The sequence below is a fragment of the Pipistrellus hanaki genome (genome assembly GCF_964339955.1).
Source record: "Pipistrellus hanaki genome assembly, chromosome: 4".
Lineage (NCBI taxonomy): Eukaryota > Metazoa > Chordata > Mammalia > Chiroptera > Vespertilionidae > Pipistrellus > Pipistrellus hanaki.
Window position 1 is genome coordinate 59,000,437 of NC_140506.1, and position 21,477 is coordinate 59,021,913.

The 21,477-nt window shown below is 43.7% G+C and overlaps 1 protein-coding gene across 3 annotated transcripts in view; it reads right to left on the bottom strand.

Annotated features, from left to right (window-relative positions):
- The window catches only part of MCC (MCC regulator of WNT signaling pathway), a 227,172-nt gene that overhangs the window by 75,013 nt on the left and 130,682 nt on the right, over positions 1-21,477 (bottom strand). For all 3 annotated transcript variants that reach the window (XM_084882827.1, XM_084882829.1, XM_084882828.1), the window contains exon 2: positions 13,227-13,340. In XM_084882827.1, the coding sequence (XP_084738953.1) occupies positions 13,227-13,340 (114 nt within the window). The remainder of the gene's footprint in view (positions 1-13,226; positions 13,341-21,477) is intronic.

Sequence of the window (21,477 nt, forward strand, 5' to 3'; positions counted from 1 at the left end):
TCCTTAGCCAAGAAGTGGGGAAGGGGCCCAAGCTGGGTCCTTCGGATGCCTTCTTTGGGAATTTGAATCTTAAGTGAATGGACCGAGGGTGCGTGAAGTCGATTCACCTGACTGAGGGCCCTGAAGAGACTGTCCCTTCGCTCCTGGTCCGTATATCTCCAGAGCTTCCTTCCCAAGCTCCTTTATGGCTGTTTAGGCTCCCATTTACCCATTCCTTCCTTTTTTGCTGAAGTCTGTTGGGTTCTGTTTCAGTGACTTTTCAACCAAAGAATCCCGAGTGATATGACACCATTTCTTATTTGGCTGGCTCTCTGCAGGCCAGAGTGGAAACTCCTGGGAGGCAGGGACTAGAAGTTTTTGTGAACTAGCCCTGCACCTGGCACACGGCCTGGTCACCGAGGATGACCAGGAAGTGTCATGGAATGAATAAACCACCGTGTGTTACGCTGTCATGAAGGATGCTTTGCAGAAACAATGACAAAAGAGGCTGAGGAGCTTCCCTTGCTCAGCATTTGATAAACTAAGAGGCAGCAGATGCTATAAAAAAGCATTTTTGTTGCCAGAGTTTAAATCCTAAGGAATCTGTTCACCTCTTTCATTTCTCTCCCTATTCAGAACCCCACACCAGTCACTGTGCATTTAATCTCATTTACACAATAATAAAACACTCGTCAGGGATGGAACAAGGAGTCTAGCTTATGTTCCTGTCTACTGTGTTCAGCCCTGATTAATTTCCTGTCCAGTAGAGGAATTTTTATTTCATTTTCAGCAAAAAGCCAAGAGCCATGGGTACTTGCCCACTGTGCACTTGTGGGGCTGGTGACAGACAGGCAGGGTAAGACTTCTCATCCATGCCTTCAATGTCCTCTCTCTTCCCTAAACCTGCTGGGGTCCCCCTGGTGTGATGCAGAAGCCCCTGGACAGGGATAAAAAGCCTTCAAAGACAAGTGGGACACTGCACTAAGCCTATCCCAATAATGAAGCACAGGTGCTCAGCACAGGAGTCTGATGTATACATTGGTATAGAGCGTGGACCCTGAACAATGGCTTGATCAGTACTAATGTGGAAACATCCTGAGGGCTGCTCAGGGTTCCAGAAACAAGATCAGATGCAGCCAGGTTGATGAATGCTTTCTTACAGGTTTTTGTGAGACAGTTACTCTCTGAGAAATTGTGATATGACTTTTGTGCTTAGAGACAGCCTGAAACATCCAGTAACATCCATTCAAACTCAAACACTTTGGAACTAAGTGGAAGCTCCGAGTGAAGCTTTCCTAAGCAGGCGACCCTGCTAGAGGTTCTCACAGGTTGAGAACCGCTGCTGTAGAGCCCAAGGTATCGGAAAACACAGATATTTACATTACAATTCATTAACAGTAGCAAAATTACAGTTATGAGGTAGCAACAAAAATAATTTTATGGTTGGAGGTCACCACAACATGAAGAACTGCATTAGAAAGGTTGAAAACCACTGTTACAGATGAACAGGCCATTAAGGAAGACAGGAAATTATAAAACCCACTTAAAAATGGAGAGGTGCAAGTGTTTATATAAGAAAAAAGCATATGACCAATTGGTAATCACCAAGACAACTCTCCGCATCCCTACTGACTGTTAGGAGCTGCCCCAAAGGTAAGACCCCATGGGGCTGCCCAGGTTGTGCCATCATTACCCCTGGCTCTAACTGCAAAGCCGGCCAGGAAGGTGTCATTATGAACAAGAGACAACAGGAAGCCTGATGATTCAGTCAGATGGAAAAGTGCCTATGGCTAAACGAATAAAAAAAAGACTTATATTGTATACCTGGAACTAAGGGGTTCATTTGGGAGTAACAAGACTATATTGGGGGACATTTCTTAGCTGATGGCAAAGATATCTCCTTTACATTTCTATAGTTTACCAAAATTATGCGTTTAAAAGTGGTAGAAAGCCTCTGCAATTCTATGCTTCCTCTAAAATGAACAGGTATGTTTTGATTTCCCATTGATATCTAAGATACTGTGCTAGGTGCCCTGGTTGGGGCGGGGAGGACGGGGGTGGGGGGAGTCACTATGATATCTACTCTAAAGGGAACGGTGGTCACACCTTCTCTACTGAACAATAAAACCGTGGACCCAAGTGAGGGTGGGAGTAGAAGAGATGGTGGAATGGTACCTGAGGATTTCTTTCCCCATGAAAAGAGAATACTGGGAAATCATTATCAAAACTCCTGGCCTGTATGTGGATGAATGATTGAGAAGACTTTATTTAAGGTTTCACCTGTATAAATCAACATCCCTGAGAGGTACCTCATTAAAAACCTCCCCATTCTGTGCACACTCACTGTACAGGGCCAAAGGCACTTGAAATGCTGATCTCAACGTTAGTGAGAATCCCCTGGGCTTTCCAGGCCGGGGAGCAGGGGAGGCAGAGCCCCTCCCGCAGGGCAGCGGCGCGGGAAGAAACAAGTCATCACCTGCAGGAGCCAAAGAGCCCAACAAAACACCCTTGTCAGGCCTCCCCTTACACTGCACAGGAGCCAACCCGAGGAATGTGGCACTTCAGTGCAGGAGGAGGAGACGAGGGGGCGGGACCTGGGACAGACAAAGCCGCTCTGTGCACGCTGGGTGCCTTCCTGCCCTGGCAACCTCCCACTCGGGCAGGATGGGCCTGGTAAAGCGAGACCTGATTCTGTCATCACTCTCTAGTCCTGTTACTAATCGGGGCCTCTCACCACCCCGAGTTTCCAAACCTGTGAGAACACTTTAACCTGGGATTGCGGGTATTCGGTTGGACGAGGACAGAGGCTAGGTCACGCGCGATCCCACAACTCCACATAAGGTCACCTGTGGCAGGTATCCCAGTAAAGCCTCATTCAAGAAGATCATTCAATGAAGACAGCTATAGAGGAAAAAAGGGTATTACCTCTATGATTACCACTTAACATGTGCATGGTTTTTAAGTTGAAATTTAAGTATGTTATAGACATTTTTTAAAAAATGATGAGACATCCATTCCGTGCATGGAACAGAATAACAGATCTCAGGGTGGGGTGGTGGGGACAGAGAGAGATTAACCAAAGAACATCTATACATAACCCATGGACACAGACAACAGCAAGGGGAAGGCCTGGGGTTGGACGGGGGCTGGGTAGAGGTGGGGCACAAAGGAAGAAAGTGAGAGATACCTGTAGTACTGTTAATAATAAATAAAAATAAAAAATCAATTCTTTCATAATCTATTAACTCAATCCTTTTCACATGGTGCTCATTTCTATCCAGCATTTTCTTATGTGGGGTGTAGGATGTGTAAGTATCAGCAACCCTGTAACAGCCAGCAGGGCCTTCACCAAGATGGGTTTACCTCCACCCGTGCACATAGTCAGATTACACTTCCCTTGAAACTTGATATGGCCATGTGACTTGTTTTAACCAATGAGGTGTTAGTGAACATATATCATTTTTAAAAATATATATATTTTATTGATTTTTTACAGAGAGGAAGGGAGAGAGAGATAGAGAGCTAGAAACGTCAATGAGAGAGAAACATCGACCAGCTGCCTCTTGCACACCCCTTACCGGGGATGTGCCCGCAACCAAGGTACATGCCCTTGACCAGAATCAAACCCGGGACCCTTCAATCCGCAGACCGATGCTCTACCGCTGAGCCAAACCGGTTTTGGCTATACATCATTTTTTATTCAAAGCCTTTAAGAGCTGGTGTGGGATTTGCCCCATTCCCTTCCCCAGACCATGGCTGCCTTGGCCCGGGCAATATAGCACAGTCTCCCTTTAGACCCAATGAGCTCCCAGCAAGAAGAAACTCACCTTCAGTATTTTAAGCCACTAAAAATTTGGGATTGTTTGTTAGTATCGCATATTCTGATGATGCAACTATTTTGTAGAAGAAAATGGACTGTCAAGTGGCCAATTTATTTATAACTAGTGGCCCAGTGCATGGATTCATACACATTGAAAGGAATTAATTAGAAGAAAATATTTTAATATTGCTACTCACCATTTCTCTATAATAGAAGTGTCAACCAAATTCAGGATCGACAATGACAGATGGAAACACATGTGCAATTGGTGCCTGCAACAGCTTTATATGTATTGCCCATGCATGAGTAAACTTGGCCTTTTATAGATCTAGAACAAACTTGCTTAATTAGACCTGCTTTCTGATTTAGCTAAACCTTTTCCAGCCCAGCGAAGCACCCCAACTTCTCTTCCAGGTAATTGTCAGCACCACAGCAGTAAATATCAACATGAAGCATATTATTGTTGTAGATCATACAGGGAGAACAAAGGGTGAAATATTTAACTGCAGCAGTGTTTGACTATATTCTGCGCAGTAAGAAAACCTGAAGTCATTTTCAAGGCCCACCATTTCTTACTTCTCTTTAGTTGGGTCAAGTTTCTGAACTTTCTAAATCTCCGTTTTCTGGCTAATGAAAAGAAAATAAAATTCCACTGAGTCTCCTTCTCCAGAACTTCTGTGAGGATTAAATGAGATGAGGCACGGGAAAACACTTCACAGACATTTGGCTACAGTGTAAAGTGTTCCTGGGCTGAAGAAACTGCAAGAAGGCTAGTCATTGCTAGGGAGAGGAAGCCGGGTGTTGCTATGTGACATCATTACGTGGATGGAGGGAAGGACACTCAGCATATTAGCCTTAAAAAAAAATTATATATATATATATATATATATATATATATATATATATATATATATATATATGGTAACAAGCAGAAACCATGTGAAAACCGCTCTCCTTCCTGTTTATGGCATCAAGCAGTTGCAGCTTCAAGCTTTGTAGCCACAATCTTTTCCTCCCTACTCCCTCTCAGCCCCCTAACTTGCCTCCTCTTTACAATCTGCCTGAAGATCTCAAGTGTCAGCACAGGGATCCCAGCTTGTTTCCTGCTCTGAATCGCTGCAGGTGAACCTCAGGAAATAGTGGATAGTATGCTTACAACCAGCAGTTCTCTTCTCAAATCCCTGGGCGCACCCAAACAGCAAAGTAGACAAGGGAGGAGGTAATAAAATGGGGGAACTCCAAGTCCCTCCAGTTTCCACCAAGCCAGCCTCAGCTGCCCACCTGAATCAATTATTCAGTGACAACTTTCCTGACAAGGAGTAATGGCAGCTTCTTTTAGCAAATTTTACAAGGGAGGGATTATTTTCTTCTAACCATATGGAACTATCCCATACAATTTCAGCTGAACAAAATTAAGAAATGATTTCAAATGACACATTACTACTTTTTTTTTTTTTTTTTTGGGGGGGGGGTTATTGGTAATGGCATCCAGGGTTCTCCCTCCTACCAGCCCATATTTCATTGTTGACTGATCCTATAGCACAGCCAAGCCAGAGAGCCCATGGCTGCAGCGTCTTGCCTGCCATTGAGTTTCTGGAGGTCAGTATTGTCAGGATTGTGGATTTCTCCTGCAACTACAGACTTCCAATTTGAAAGGCAAAGAACAAAAAGGCTAAGATTAGATATGATGAAATGTTGTTTTGCTGTATGTCACTGGGAGTCAATACATATGCCCTAAGCCCTTTCTCTAGGTTCCAGCTCTCCCATCATGATGATAAAGCAAATAAAAATCTACAAAAATACAGTGTTTAGCCACACAAATTGATAAAACTGCCTAAAAGCAAAATGTTTCATAAAAATAAGCAACCAACAAGCAATTATACAACCACCAAGAATAAAACCCTTTAGGCTCATCACTTCTCTGGGTGCAACCAGGGAGAGAGCAGTGAGTCAGCCTTGAGACAGGCTGGCCTGAGAGCTGAGCCCTCGTTGGAAAAACCCTGTGCATTGTGGTGATGCCAAGGAGCTTTATGGTTTTGTTAATGTTCTTCACTGGGTTTTATCTTATTCCACAGAGGCCACAAATCTTTAATCATCACATTAGTCTCAGCTGTCAAACCTGAGAGCGTTATGAGCTCGGTTCTTGAAAAATGCAACGCCATCATTAGTTTGTTAACCCTCTCCACCATGCTCTGGAGGGGGGTCAGTACCGCTTCCTTGTAAAATATGCTAAGAAGTAATGCTACTTTCTCAGGGTCACATCGGATTGATCACAGCTAACAGCTCACCCCCATTTTCAGTCCTTGCCCAGATTCTCCTGAGGGAAGGTGGGAGGAACCAAGCCAACTGAACAGAGGCCCAGCTCAAACTGAAACACCATCAATGAGCAAAACAGCTGGAGCAGTTAACCAAGGAAGAGCATAAACAAAAGAGGAGTGGAATGGGGGTGGGGTGGGGATCCTGACAAAGAGAATGCATGTCTATGTCTCATATAAAAAAAAAAAAGAGAGAAAACACTCTCTCCATTACATTTAACAGAAACAGTTTTATATATTTTTCCTAAAAGTCAAGAAATAGAAAACTCCAAAGACTTGCTTTCCAAAGAGCTTAGAAATAGAAGGTGTTTCTTATTGCTACTGATAAATTCAAAGGAGGTTGTCTGAAATATCTCCTCTGTAGTAGGTAAAAAAAATACAATAAGTTAAAGGAATGATCAGTACTAAATAAATATCAGATATGCTGAAAGCATGATTGATTCCGTGCTATATACAAGAATGATCTTTGCCAGTTTCCCACAAGGCTGCTCCCCATGGGACTACCGTATGTTGGCCAAAATGCATGCACTTGTCGGTATACCTGTCTTATTTGGGAGGGTAAGGATGTTTAAACAAATTATCCTGTGCCCCATTCCCATTCCCTTCCAGATCTCCTCTAGATGCTAAGGGCCACCTGGGCAGCTTAAGAGACAATACAGGATTAATGCAGCTGTGGGTTTCCATAAAACCTGGATTCAAGTCCTGACTCCTGATACTTTCTGAATACATAATCTTGGGCAAGATATTAACCCTTTGCACTCCGAACCATTCTGGACATTGGCTACCAGCTACTCGACGCTACTTTGTGGCAGACACATGTGTTGAATTAACTCAATTCCCCGTAATTACTAATAAACTGCAATATCCCCCCTGAGAGGGGACATCCAAGTGATATGCTAGAATTCCGATGTCCCTTGAGACGGGACAGCGGAGTGCAAAGGGTTAAAATTCCCTACACCTCAATTTCCTCATTTGCAAAATGGGAATGTTTAATAGTATTTATGCCAGAGGTCATTATGAGAGTTCATATAAAACATGTGGAATGTCTGGCATAGAGATAAAGAAATGTGATAATTGTCGCTGTTGATACAAGCTAATAGTGATGAATCAAACCCCCCAGAAAGCTGCAATGAATAGACTCGAAGATGCTCCAATGAGTCTGTGTCTCCTTGTATTCAACCTTTGGGTGATACCCTCTCATTGAATCTGGGCAGGACCTGTGGCTTGCTGCTAACAAAATGCTCAAAGGTGATGGGATGTCACTCCAATAATTGCATTTTATTATATAAGACTCTGTCTTGTGAGCAGACTTATTCTAGAATTTTTCTCTGCATTGTTGACTTTGAGGAAGCAAGCTACCGCAAATAACACAATCACAAAGAAACAAATTCTGCCAATGAAATGAATGAGTTTGGAGGCAGACTCCTCCCCAGTCGACCCTCCAGATGAGCATTCAGCTCTGCCCAACACCTTGAGTGAAACTTGCAGAGGACCCAGCAAAACCATGCCCGGGCTCCCAAAGCATAGAGACTGTGAGATAACAAATGTGTGTTGTTTTAGGCCAGTAAGTGACAATTTATTACACCGCAGTGGAAAACTAACACAGAAGTGCTTTGTCTTCCTTATCATATTGGTTCTGGGCTCCTTTACGCAGCCCTCTTCCTTTTTCATCACTACTCTCAAAACTCTACTGACTGGTTGAATCCATGATCATGGATTAAACCTTTTCTTCAGCCAGTTCCAGTGTCACCATTAATAATTACTCAACAGATGCTAAAGCTTGTTTTTATTATTTCAAAAGAACACACCCAAGATTTAAATTTTACATTTTCGGTTTAATCGTAGCTCTGTAACATTTAGAGAGCTGGTAAAACTTACTAAAGCCTTGGAGCATACATTTATACACGAACCTGTACTTCCAAAACCTGGTAAAGCCTCATTCTCACATAAATCATTTAGCAAGGCACATAGCACAGAAAGCATGGCACAGAAATGACAGAAAGTCATTTCATTGTTCTTATTTTTTCTTGCACAAATCTCACCTTTATAAAAGGTATGAGACTGGCAAGTCTGGCTTTTTTTTTTCTTTTTTTTCCCCCCATGCTCTCTTTCCTGGGCCCTAGTATCTGAACTGGGAACACATATCCAGTGAAAGGAACAGAGAGTAATTTTTCAGTATATTTAGTGTAAGAATGCAAACAAGCAAAAGTTAATTGGTGGCACTATGATGTGACTACTGTCATTAGGAGAAAAACCAACCATCAGAAACTATTCCATGAGAATGTCCTGACCACAGGTAAGTCAGAAGGGAGATGAATCAGTCCTTGACACAGCCCAGGAAAAGTTGTCCATTGCCTTCTAACCATCCTCTACTCAAGCTGCTGTGTCTTTTTAGGCTTATATTTTCAGAAATACCTTCCTGGTCACCTTTTAAAATCCAAGACGGTAGTACATGACAGCTTCCAATTAAAAGCATTCATAATTTATTTTCCTTTTTAAAAATAAATCTCATTGGAAAAACAATTAACAACAGCTGACTTTGCAGGGTTGTAAAGTAGAAAACAGTCACTTAACACCATTGTTATATTTTCCCCTTTCTCAAAATACTCCTTATGAAATAAAAGTATAAAGAGGTTTTAATTCACCAGAGCCCACCACTGGAGAGCTCTCTCTCCAGTTGATTTTCTATAACATTTTTTTTACTTTTATAATCAAAAGGAAAATATTTGAAGTAAAGTTTCTATCTAAGTGAAAACTGAAAATTTCTGTCTGTTACAACATCCCATGTGAGAAAAGGACACTGGTGGCCCTGACTGGCTCTGGTCTAAGCAAGTCATTACCTTGGGTAAATAAGCCTGTCAAATGTGGACATAGATGATCTTAAGTACAAAGGGTCTTTCCTCCCGACTCCAACAGCCTATGATTATGAGACAGAAGGTTTCAAAACTTTCCACAGGTCATTCTAGACTGATGACTGTGGCAGCCTGGTTTTTCAATCTCTCCAAATTCCCACATCAAAACTGACAGAGCACCTACATAGCACAACCAACCACTTAGAAACAAGGTACCCCCTTAAGCAACAGAACACAAGCAGGTAGAGACACCACCATTCACAAGACCCGAGTGGTGTCTGTGTGGGCAGAAGCAGATGGAAGTCTGAGAACTGGAAGAGCCCAAAATAACCAAATCAGCATACACAGGAAACTGAGAGGAGAACAGTGGCTAAAGCCAGGAGGAGCTTTTGCCTGAGCCTAGAGTGAGTGAGTAAGGGACCCACAGTAAGATCTGCAGGGGCTAAAGCAGCTGATCTGAAAGGGCTAAACTTTCAAGTTGTCCTCTGCAAACTTTCAAGACTGATCCCAGGTTTCCTCTCCAGGAGGAAAAATTGCAGGGAGTGGGTCAAAATCGAACAGAATGGGGGTAACGGAGGCAAAGGAAAGAACAGATCCAGGTAGAAGTAGGTAAGGGGAACAGAGCCAGGAAGTTATCAGAAAGCAGGCTGCCACATTGTGGATTACATGACAGCAGAAGACTTAGCTCTATGGACTTAAGAAAAGAAAAAAAAAGCCATAATAAATCCTGCCTCCTAAAAGTTCAAGGAAGCTATTTTTTCACATAAAAATGAAACACAAAAGTACTGAGGTCAAATTCCATACAAAGGTTATAAGAAAGAAGAAGAGGGGGGAAAAAAGAGCAGAATAACATCCCTATAAACCATGAAAGCATGCCACAAAATAGATGAGAGGGAGAAAAAGCCCAATATAATAGCTTACTATTTCAAAATAAGTTAAGAGATTTTCAGGAAATAAAATTACACAAGACACAAAAGAACATAATTCAAAATCAGAAAAACTCAGAAGGTAATAGAACAGAGAAAAAACAGAAATAAGAAAAAATACATTTCAGAAATAAAGACTAAACTAGGAGAAACACACGTGGGAATAAACAATATATAATACCCCAAGAGAAAGAGAAGGTGGAGAATAGGAAGAACAAAGTAAAAAGAGAGAAAGATATAAAGGATTTGACAGATACTTAACACAGGCAAAGAAAACCTCACATACAAATAATAAGCATCCTTGAAGAATGAAAAATCAGAGTAAGGGAACTGAACTAATATTAAACATTAAAAAAAATTATTTTTAAAACCTTACCAGATATTAAAAACATTTATTTTAAAATATAATCAAAATAATGCACAGCAAACCTGAGAATATCTAACCAGAACAATTAAGATTACGAATTGCTCTAGTACAATTACTGGACTTAAATAAAAAGAAATGAAATAAAATGCTATGGACATCTAGAATAAGTAAATGTCTTGTGAGGGAAAAGAAAGTTGTATTATAATTATCGACTTTGAGAGCAATGCTGTCTGCCAAAAGAGAATTAAAAAAACATATTCAAGTAAAGAAAAGATGAGCCAAGGGCTTTCTATTCAGCAAAAATGCCTTTCAAGTATGAAGGGCACCGACACACTGTTATTAGCAAGCAAGGACTCGGAGAAGATTATTTTAATGAGTCCTCCCCGAGGAATCTAAAAGCAGAGGAGTGACATCGACCTGGTCAACATGAAACTTATAGTTCCTTGTTGAGGACTGAAAGGGAGGGAGGACAGGCTGCAATGGCCATCGTCAGGAGTGTGGATGCAGTACAATGGCAAAAAATTGGGGAAATGAGGAGAGCATAATGACAACATTTTAAAAAATACTTCTCAGTAATTATATTTTTTATGGGCATGCTAATATTATCCTGAGCCTGTTTGTATATAATATGGAATAAAACAAATAAGTAATTATGAAATATTCTAATTCCTCTGTAACTTTAAGAACCAGGATTCTAAGTATGAAAAGAAAGAAAGATAAAATACAGAAGAAGCTAAATAAAAGTACTCTGTAGTCTTCTTTGAGTAACTCAGCAAGGTCAATGGTTCAGGGCTGGTGTGGGGCTGCCTGATTCTCAATGAAAGAAGTAAGGGTAAGGCAGAACTAAATTAACTTTTACCTTTGGAAAATATGGAAGTTGAATAGGGCAATTCATTTCCCCCCAATTTGAATAGGTGCAATTAGCATAACTCCTATGGTATTTTATCTTAAAATTTATTTATATATATAAAATTTACAAACCGTATTTTCCGGCGTATAAGACGACTTTTTTGAAAAAAAGTCAACTGAAAATCAGGGGCAAAAGACCAAAATTGCACAAAAATTACCTGCTGATCTTGACGGCAAAGTAAGTCTTTTCTTTGAAGTGGGGGGTAGTCTTATATAGCGAATATAGGCCTAAACCTATGTTTTAACTGTAAAATTAGGGGGTTCTTATACGCCAGAAAATACGGTATAAATGAATTTTAAGATAAAATACCATAGGAGTTATGCTAATATATATATATATTATATAAAATTTCTATTATATAATTTCCTGGCTGTCTGTAAAAACAAGAACCAATCTAGAAGCAACAAACACCCTTAGCACCCACATTGTGGTCTTGAAATACCATTTTCCTTGAGTGAAATGAGGGCTACTTGGAGAATGGTTTATTCCAAGTTTGGGGCAAAAAATGTACGAGGTGAACCTGGAACAACTATTAGGCTCATGTCAAAAGACTCCGAAACCAAGTTGAAGAGGTTCTTACTGTAATTTGAGTTTCTGCAAGGAAAATAATTATAATGAATTGAAACCCAAATATGTTTAAATCTATAAATTCATAACAATATTTGAAAAAATAATTAGGTACTTTCAGTAAATCATAGTTAATTAATTCATTACCTTGAAAAATGTTAAGTAAATTAAAAGAATAAAGCATTAATTCTGCTTTTCCTCTAGGAACTATATCATTGTTTTAATAAATCATACATGATGGACATTGTCTCTTGAAAGCAGTTAGTAAACAAGAAAGAATAACTAAAAAAGAAATGGTCAGAACTAAAATATAATGATTTATAAATCCTCATGAATCAATGAACTTAGGCACTGAGTGTGAATAGCTGCTAACATTACTGAAAGCAAGACAACCAGACATTATATGCTGCCCAGTGAAAAAACAAGTGCCCTCTAAAGCCATGCCAAGGGTCTGGACATGATCTGACTGAGCCTCTGCAGCCAGCTAATTTGCAGGAGAAACAGGGGACAGAGGCACGTGTGGGGCTGCACTGAGTGTGCAATCATCAGCATCCAGATTGTGGGCAACCATAGGTCAAGTGGCTGATTTTTAACAGATTAATTATAAGGCAAACAAAGAACAGAGGAAAAACATGAAGATGAAGAGATTCAATGGAAACAGTTTTTAAATGGATTAAGACTAAACTCTACTGTCTATAGACTTCAGTGGAAAACTGTAAAGAAACAGAAAATCTATAATAATAAAAGGGTAATATACTAATTAGACCAGATGTCTTCCAGACGTCATTCTGGATGTCCTTCCTGACGAAGCCAGGGCCGGAGGGAAGCCAGCCTGGGTCCCGGGTGCCTGATGATGGCTGGAGGAGGGAAACCTGGGTCCCAGGTGCTGGAGGGAAGCCACTGCTGGCAGCTGGGGGAAGGAAGGCCTACTCTTGCATGAATTTTCGCGCATCAGGCCTCGAGTATGATTATAAAAAGTCATGGTAGGAGTCACCTTGGTGGGAGGGAAAGTGGAATTGGATGACTGGCAAGTGCTATTTCTTGGCCTGGACAGTGGTTATGAGCATGTTTGCTCATCCTGTATAACAAAAGGCTAATATGCAAATCGACCGAACAGTGGAACGACCAGTCACTATGATGTATACTGACTACCAGGGGGCAAACGCTCAATGCAGGAGCTGCCCCCCTGGTGGTCAGTGCGCTCCCACAGGGGGAGCACCTCTCAGCCAGAAGCTGGGTTTTACAGCTGGGGAGTGCAGCAGTGGTGGCGGGAGCCTCTCCTGCCTCCACAGCAGCACTAAGCCAGCAGCCGGACATCCCCTGAGGGCTCCCAGACTGTGGGAGGGCGCAGGCTGGGCTGAGGGCCCTCCCTGAGTGCATGAATTTTGTGCGCTGGGCTTCTAGTTAACCTATAATTTGTTTTGTGGGAATGTCTATACCTACATTTTATCCCACAATAAAAAGAGTTAAAAGTCTTTCCGGTCCCTTACCTGTGCCTTGGCCAATTTCTTTTCCAGAAGGTCCCGTTCCCGCTCTGTTTGCTGCAGCCGTTTATTAAGCTCCACTATGTCTCCCTTGAGTGATGCCAGGGCTGCCAAGTGGAGCTGCGGTGACAGAAAGAAAGAAGCACAAGGTTAGAGCCTTCAGCAGAAACTCATTTCCTTCCTTTCCTTCCCTGTAATTAGTGTGATCATATACCAGTAAAAAATGTTCCATCTCCAACGGGATGCTTCGGGGCTTATTAATCTCAGGGGACACCAGACATAAATCAGATGTCTTACAGGAAGCTGGGTTGTAGGACCGCCCTAAATGTAACAGGAGAAAACTGTTGTATGCGGGCAGTGAGACCCAATTTTGGAAGGTCCAGTCAGGATGGAGAGCAAAGCTTCTCATTTTAGGGGCTTCCCCTGAGTTCCACAGCAAGGATGATATTAAGAGCTGGTGTGGGGCTGCCTGATTTTCAACATGAGAAGGATAAGGCGGAACAGAATTAGCTTCTACTTTTGGAAAAAACATGCATATGCTGAATTGGGCAATTCAAATGTTTGTTGCAACTCAATCACCCACATTGCTCTGCAAACAGCAGATAGACCAAAGAGCTGAGTTAAAAAAAAAAAGTAATTTAATTTAATAATTTTTTCCATCACTATTTATCACCTCTATGCCCTCTTCCACCTCCACCCATCCCTCCCTCCCCTGGGGCTGAGTTTTAATAAAAAAAAATAGGAGAGCTCATTTCTTCAGATGGCCTCCTCCTACAGTTGCCTGTTGGTTTTTTGCCAGCTCATTCCTCCTCCGTGTCCCCCAGCCGGACTAGACTGACCAGATGCTTTTGCACTGGCAGGTCCTCTCAGAGGAGCAGCAACCAGACTCTGATAAATTATGCTATGAGCAGGCCAACCAAGAATCCATCCAGATACCTTTCCCTGGCCAATTCGCTCAGGTTAACCGGAGCCAGAAAGAATATCCTTCGCCAGAGGAACAAGCGGCACCGAGCACTGCCAGGATCTCAGGTGCTCGACGTTCAAGTTCTGAACACCGAGCTCCAGCTGCAGGTGCACCTGCCACGCACCTGCCTGCTCGGGCTTCCAGGGCCAATGGCCGGGACCAGCCCTGAGATCCATTCCAAACACTAATCCCGGAGCAATGCCACCTTTCAACCTTTGCCGAGTCCCCACTTCTCATCTGTCTGCATCAATTCCAGGTGGAGTTCAGCCCATTCCCTAGATCAGTTCCATGTTACATTTGGGTGACTGACTACAATCAACAAACCCTCCTTCTTTAGATTTTTTTTTTTTGTGTGTGTGTATGTGTGTGTGTTTTGTAGCTTTGCCAACAGGGACTTAAAGTAAGGAGTGAACAAATAAATGTGATCTTTAAAAATGGACGCAGTACAACAGTACATAGTTCAACTCTGAAGATTTTAATTTCAGGTTTAGTAAAATGCCCTTTTCTGCAGCTGGCACCATCTACACTGCATGCTGTTGGCTAGCAGGCTTTGGGGAGGGGGTGGTGTTATGAGAGAGGGAGAAAGAAATACAGGGCAGACACTGGAACTTCAAAACAGTAGTTTCTGTTAGACTGTAACAGCAATGAAAGTGACTTCACCTAATTGCATCGGGGCTGCAAACCAATAGATCAATAGCCGACGTGAAATCAGGAATGTTTGAAGTTAAGGAAATGTCAGGCCATCTGGCGGCATTTGCCTTCTCATGGAGGGCTAGGGCCGCCCCGAAAGGTCACTGAGGGTTTCACACACGAGGTTCTGTCTGATGAATTCTCAGCACAAATGCCACAGTGTTCCCATTGTGCAATCTTTCTGAGGCTGTTCTGCTTCCCGTACAGTGGAGTGGAACACAATCCACTCCCTTTGCAACTGGGGCGACCCTCCGCCCATGAACTGTCAATCTGAGGATTTTCCTCCAGCGTCAGACACTGCACCCCGGTGCTGTTATGCCAGGTCTTGGGAGAAGGTTTTCCACATCACTTCTGGCGAGAAGGATAAACTACACAGAGAGCTGAGATGTTCTTTCAGAAATAAAGGAGTGGGAACGAGGCCTGGACTGTGTCAGCCTTTTCCTCCTTTAAAACATCTCCTCTCTGACTTCTGGGGAAGGGTTGCAGGAAGGGGCTGGGGGAGGATTAGGGAAAAAAGATGCCAGAGGAGGCTGTACACGCCTTTGTGAACTGGGCCAGATGGGGAGACACTGGAGGAGCTATTTCCATCACAGTGCACAGCAGCGGGCACCCAGGATGGGTCACTGCCATGGAGGAGAGAGAGCACTGCTCTCCAGATTGGCAGGAAGATCCATAGGATGAGCATCTGGGGCAGGTCCCTTCACCTCCCTGATGGAAGGGGCCTGTCCATAGAGTGAGAGTAGACCAGTGGTTCCTCACCTTCCTCAGGTCACAGATTCCTTAAAAATCTCATTAATGGGAAGGACCTTTCTTCGACAAGAGTAAAAATTGGGGGTTCGTGCATGTGTTCCACCTAATTATGGTGATAACACACTCTGGAAATATTCATGGACCCCAAATTAAGAAACATCTGGATTTGATGCCAGCTCCGCAATCCCGCATTAACTGTTGTAGACGGTCTCATATGCCGTAACACCAACGTCTAGTGAGGAAAAGGCCTTGGTTCTTGACCTCTCCCACTTCCACATCTGCAGGCGAGTGTCTGAAACCCAGAGGTAACTAGCTTCCTCAAGGTCCCAGGGATAAGTTAACATCAGAATCAAGGCCACCAGTGCCCTTTCCTCACTATATGATGATGTGAAAGTAATTTTCAGGGTTTTTCTATGAGAATAAAATTTTTACTTTAAATATTTCCCTCTAATTATTAAAAATATGAAAATGTAATAAAAAAAATAAACCAGAAAGATGACACTCTAAAGTTTAGTGGTGGCCTCTGGGTAGTTTCAAACTATTTTTGGATGCTTAATTATTTTCAAAAGAGAAAGAGGCTTTTGTATTAAGCAAAAGGGTTGTGATTGTGTTTTCTGCACATACAAGCTGTAGCGGAAAAATTGAAAAGGGTTATGTTCCTTCCTTGCTGTATCTTCCTCCCCACCCACCAGCTTTTCTGATAGAAGGTAAAACTTTAAAAATGAGGTAGAATACACACATGTCCCTAATGTTATTGCCAATTACTCAGCAGAAGCCATAACTACAGAGGATGGGAGAGATGGGGGGAAAAGTTGGCTCAGAAGTCACAAGACCTGTTGCTTGGAATCGAGCTGACGGGCCCCTCGTTTACCACCTGGTGAGTGGACACAGATAAGTTAAGTTCCCACCACAAGGTTGCTCCCCACTCCCTGTGAATCTCAGGTCAGCAGCTGTCCTGGTCCCACCTTGCCAATAATTCGGCAATCAAAAGCTGACTAGCCTCTCCTCTCCCCCTCCCCTTCCTTTTGGGTCTCATCCGCTCATCCTGCCAGAGCTGGTGGTATCTCTGCAAATTCATAAGCTAGAGAGGGTGGGCGGTGGTACAAGTAGTATGATGGGGACCTGTGTAATGTCAAGATAGGCATTAAAACATAAGTATAAAGTTCTTTCTGGGTAATTTTTAAAAGCAGTGAAAGTGGATTTAAATATCAGGAAAGATAAATTTACCAAAATTGACAATATCTATAATAAGAAAATTACATATGGTATATCATTTGGGGGGATGTAGTTACCTATATTTTGGTTTCTGAAATGACCTCCAACTTGAGTTAGAGCTTCAGACATATGAACTATGAAGTACCATTACATGAAGCTGTTTCATTAACCAAAGAGGAAGAAAATATATCACATTTGGAGTCAGGGCTCTTCTCCTTCCCAACACACATCTCTCTTCGTGCTCAGGAACAAGACCTTGATTTTTAATTGGTTATACAGCAGTTCAGCTACAATGTCCCAGTTTTCAGCCTCCCTTGCAGTTGGAGCTAGATATGGACATGTGACAAAGCACTGGCCAATAAGATGTAAGCAGAACATTATGTGGGAGTTCTGGGAAAATGTTTTTGAAGGAGGGCCTGCCCTTTTTCTCTTCCTTGCTTGGTATATTAATGTGATGGATGGAGCAGCCATCTTGCTTCATAAAGATGAGGTCACCTTCCGGGGAGCCGAAAGGTGCCTGATTCCCTAACTGTTTTGTAGAGCCAGCCTGTCGTCTTTGGACTGCCTAACTCCAGACGTCTTCAACAGGACACGAGAAACAGACCTCTGTTGTATAGACCAGTGGTCGGCAAACTCATTGGACAACAGAGCCAAATAGCAACAGTACAACCATCGAAATTTCTTTTGAGAGCCAATTTTTTAAACTTAAACTTCTTCTAATGCCACTTCTTCAAAATAGACTCACCCAGGCCGTGGTATTTTGTGGAAGAGCCACACAAAAGGGGCCAAAGAGCAGCATGTGGATTGCGAGCCGCAGTTTGCCGACCACGGGTATAGACCAATATTATGTTGAGGTACTCTGGCAAATGAAGTTGATTTAATCCTCATTTATAAGGAATCAGATAAGCCTGGGCTCAAATCTCATTTATGCCACTTAGTGGTGGGTTGTCTTTGGACAGTTTATTTAATTGCTTTGTTACAGGGCTGCTATAAAGTCAAATGAGACAGCATCCACAGAGGGACCAGCATGGTGTTGGGACCAGGTGAGTGTTCCTCTTTTCCAACCGTGTTTTAGGTCAACAGTCTTCTCAGACTAAGCCCCACCCAGGGAGTGAGAGGAACATTCAGATGAGTATGTAACACAGTCCTGTCTGAGAGTCCCTTCCTTCCTGGTGGGTATCACACGGGCCCCAGAGGCGGGAGCTGCTGTGCTGGTTTCTACTGAAGTTCTAAGGCTTATCTTAAGGAGATGATGGGCAAGGCTCTCCATTCTCTGTGAAATTTTAATCCGAGGTCTAAGCAAGGTTGGGATAGGACCGTGACATATTCTATACAAATTGGAGACCAGTGCATGAAGGGTATAAATCCGTGCTCACCTCATGTCTAGAGACAGAAGCACTAATTCCCTGGCTGTTTTCAGCCCTGCTTCATAATTCCAGGTTCCAAACAACCTGGAAATTGGGCTGCAAGATAACTGTCAAAATGGTCGTTATTTTTGGATGAAACATTACTTGTCTAATATTTCATTGTTCAAGGCCCTGACAGATAGTGTCAGCTGCGTGGGCCCAGGTGAGAAGCCAGCAGTGCCTTTCTGATGGCCTCTCCCGTCGGCTCCTCCTGGGCCACGGACACAGACGTCTTTCCTATAACACATTAGCCATGAGACAAAGGGCTTCACACTTTTTAAGCTGCCCCTCTAAGCCAGCGGCTCAGGGACTCTGGTTAGCTCTCGAGAGCATCACTGTGTATTGTCGGTGATAATGTGCTCCCCCACCTCACTCTACCAGCAGCAAGAACAGCAAACACGTGCTGGCAGTCCTGTTCGCTTGGCACTCTCCCGTGCATCACCCCATGGGATCTTCACCTTTAACCCCACAGCTCCGCAGTCTGCAGGGAAGCCAAGAATCCCAGTTCGCTGAGGCCCCAAGTCCTTTCCCCCAGGATCACAGTTGGTGACTGGGACCCAGGACCTGAATTGAGGCTGTCAAACTCTAAGTCCACCAGTTTGCTCGTCTTTCTGAGGCTTTGGTCTGCTCTTTAACAGCCGTCAGTGGGACCACTGGCTTCCACAGCCACAGCTGAGACAGAGGAACGGGTTCACCCCGAGTCTCCACAGGGCGCCGGGGTGTGATGGCTGAGCCCGCCTTCCCGCGCTCTTGGCAGACAAGCTCAGCCAGGGCAAGGGGTGCCCGTTCTCTTTCTTTCTCCTCCACCTGACCTGGCTACCTGAATGGCACTCCCGTGAGCCATGCCATTCTCTATTGGGGAACCTCTGTTTCCGCCCAGCCAAACGATGACCACTCTGTCCTGAACCAGCCTCTTGCCCTCCAGGTACAGGGGATACACAATGTTGCTCATGCTTGAGTGGTGACAATGGGTAGTGCCAACTTCTTTCACCACGTGAACTGTTCTCTTTGTTAAAGGCGAAGAAACAAATGCAACTGAACTTTACCAAACACATACTCTTGGCAGGTTCTACGCTAAGTGCTTCCTCCTCTTTACCAGATCCCATCAGCTGAAGAGCCCGGCAGAAGAAAGGCAGTGTCAAAACCCCGTGCCAGCCTCTCGGAACATTTTGAGGATTCTAGTCAACTCCGTAGTAATAATAAAAACCACAACATTAATAGTGACCACTGGCTTAATGTTTAATGGGTACCGGGCGCTTGGGCTAACTGTCTCATGTAATCCTCACCACAATGCTGGGAAGATAGGTATAATTACCTCCTGACAAATGAGGAAACCGAGACCCAGAGGATGAATAGGAGATCAGCCAGAAAGCAGAAAACTAATAAACAGTAGAATAAATATTAACATACACATACTCCGTGCTCTAATCTCTGCTGTGTGCTCACTAGCACTTCCAACTCAACATGTCACAGCTCTCCCATGCTTGTAGGGTGTGTGTGCGAGGGCATGTACGTGGGAAGGACGAAGGATGAGGGGTGGGAGGTCGGCTGTGGGCACCGGCAGGGGTGGGGAAAAGCAGGGTATGGAGGGAGGGAGCAGGGAGAGCCTCCCGTAGCAGGGATGAAGCTGGGGCTTGGCAGTTAGCTTAGCTCAGTGTGTATCTGGGACGTTCTCTTCAATTTCCTGTGCTTTTTCATCCTTTTAAGAAGGGTTTGTACCCAATGGCCCCACCCTGAGTTTTGTCCTTTGCATACTTTCTTTGCCCACTGGCCCCGGAAAGGGTCTGCGGAAGCTCATCGCACGAGGAAGCTTTGCCATGTACAACTGATCAAAGTTCTTCCCCCTGGAACTGAAAGCACACGACAATCTTACACCATCTTATCACCGCAGAAGAAATCCGAGAACGTCTAGTCCACTTCCCTCGCTGTAAAGACATGAAACAGACCCAGAGAAACAAAGCTCATCACATTCCGGTTTCCTCTGCCCCGTTCACAGGCTCCCCCTCTCCCATATGGCACCCGGGAGCTCCGGGGAGCGAGTGACTGTAGACATCCAGCCTCGTCCTTGGAAAGAGCCACAGGCATCTGCACACGAGAAAACAGCCTCACTCAGCTTCCTCTCCAAGGCTCCCGCCAGCCCAGAGGCTCTCACTCAGACACACAAGAACAAAATCCCTGGCAAAAGGGGAGCGCTCCCTGCCAGATGGACACAACCAGGCCTGTCCGACGGCTTCCAGGACTGGACATTCCTATTTGCTGCCAGAAGTCCTGCTGGGGGCACCTGCTGGGTAGTATTTCAAGAAAGGCTGCTCATAACCTTGAAACCTGAAACTCATTAAATATCATCCACGAGATTGCTCACTGCGCGCAAACCACTCTTTGCAGCCCTAGACCAGCTCCGAAAGCAGCAGCTTTTGTCTTTTCCTTTGCCAGTGATTACAGTGAGAGCTCAGCTCTCCCCGATGTACTCTGTGAACCTCCGCTAAGTTCAGTTGTTGAAAGCAGCATTCTAGGGTTCCTTCAAGTGGGTGGGGTCCCTGTAAGAAAAATGGACCCCATCCAAGGGGGCCTGATATGGGGGATGGTGCCAATGTGATCACAAAGCAGCCACACCACCAGCCCTAGGGCCCGCCTGAAGCCGCTCTTTCCTTGCCTCAAGTAAATGGCTGGGAGATGACTCCCAAGGAAGGCGGTGACTCTCAAGGATGGGAGGCACCAAGACTGGCTGTTGTGGGATTTGCAGATAACCCTCAATCCCACCCCATCTGCTCCTCTAAAAATAAGTCTGGCTCAATGGTTTGGAGTCAACCTATGAACTAGGAGGTCATGGTTCAGTTCCCAGTCAGGGCACATGCCTGGGTTACGGGCTCAATCCCCAGAAGGGAGCATGTAGGAGGCAGCTGATCAATAATTCTCTCTCATCACTGATGGTTCTCTCTCTCTCTCTCTTCCACTTTTTATTCCTCTCTGAAATCAATAAAAAATGTGTATATATTAAAAAATAAAATAAAAAACAAATCACATAAATTTACTGGAAATAATAATGGCTAGCACATGAGTGCTAGCTGCTATACAAAGCATGTAACACTTTCTCAATCATTATTCACATAGCCTTATGAACTGGCTACTATTCAACCCCAATTCAAAGAGGTAGGAATTGAAGCTTAGAAGTTCAGTAAACTTAAAAGCTTAGAAGTTCAGTAAGTGGCAGAGCTAGAACGAAAGCCTGGGT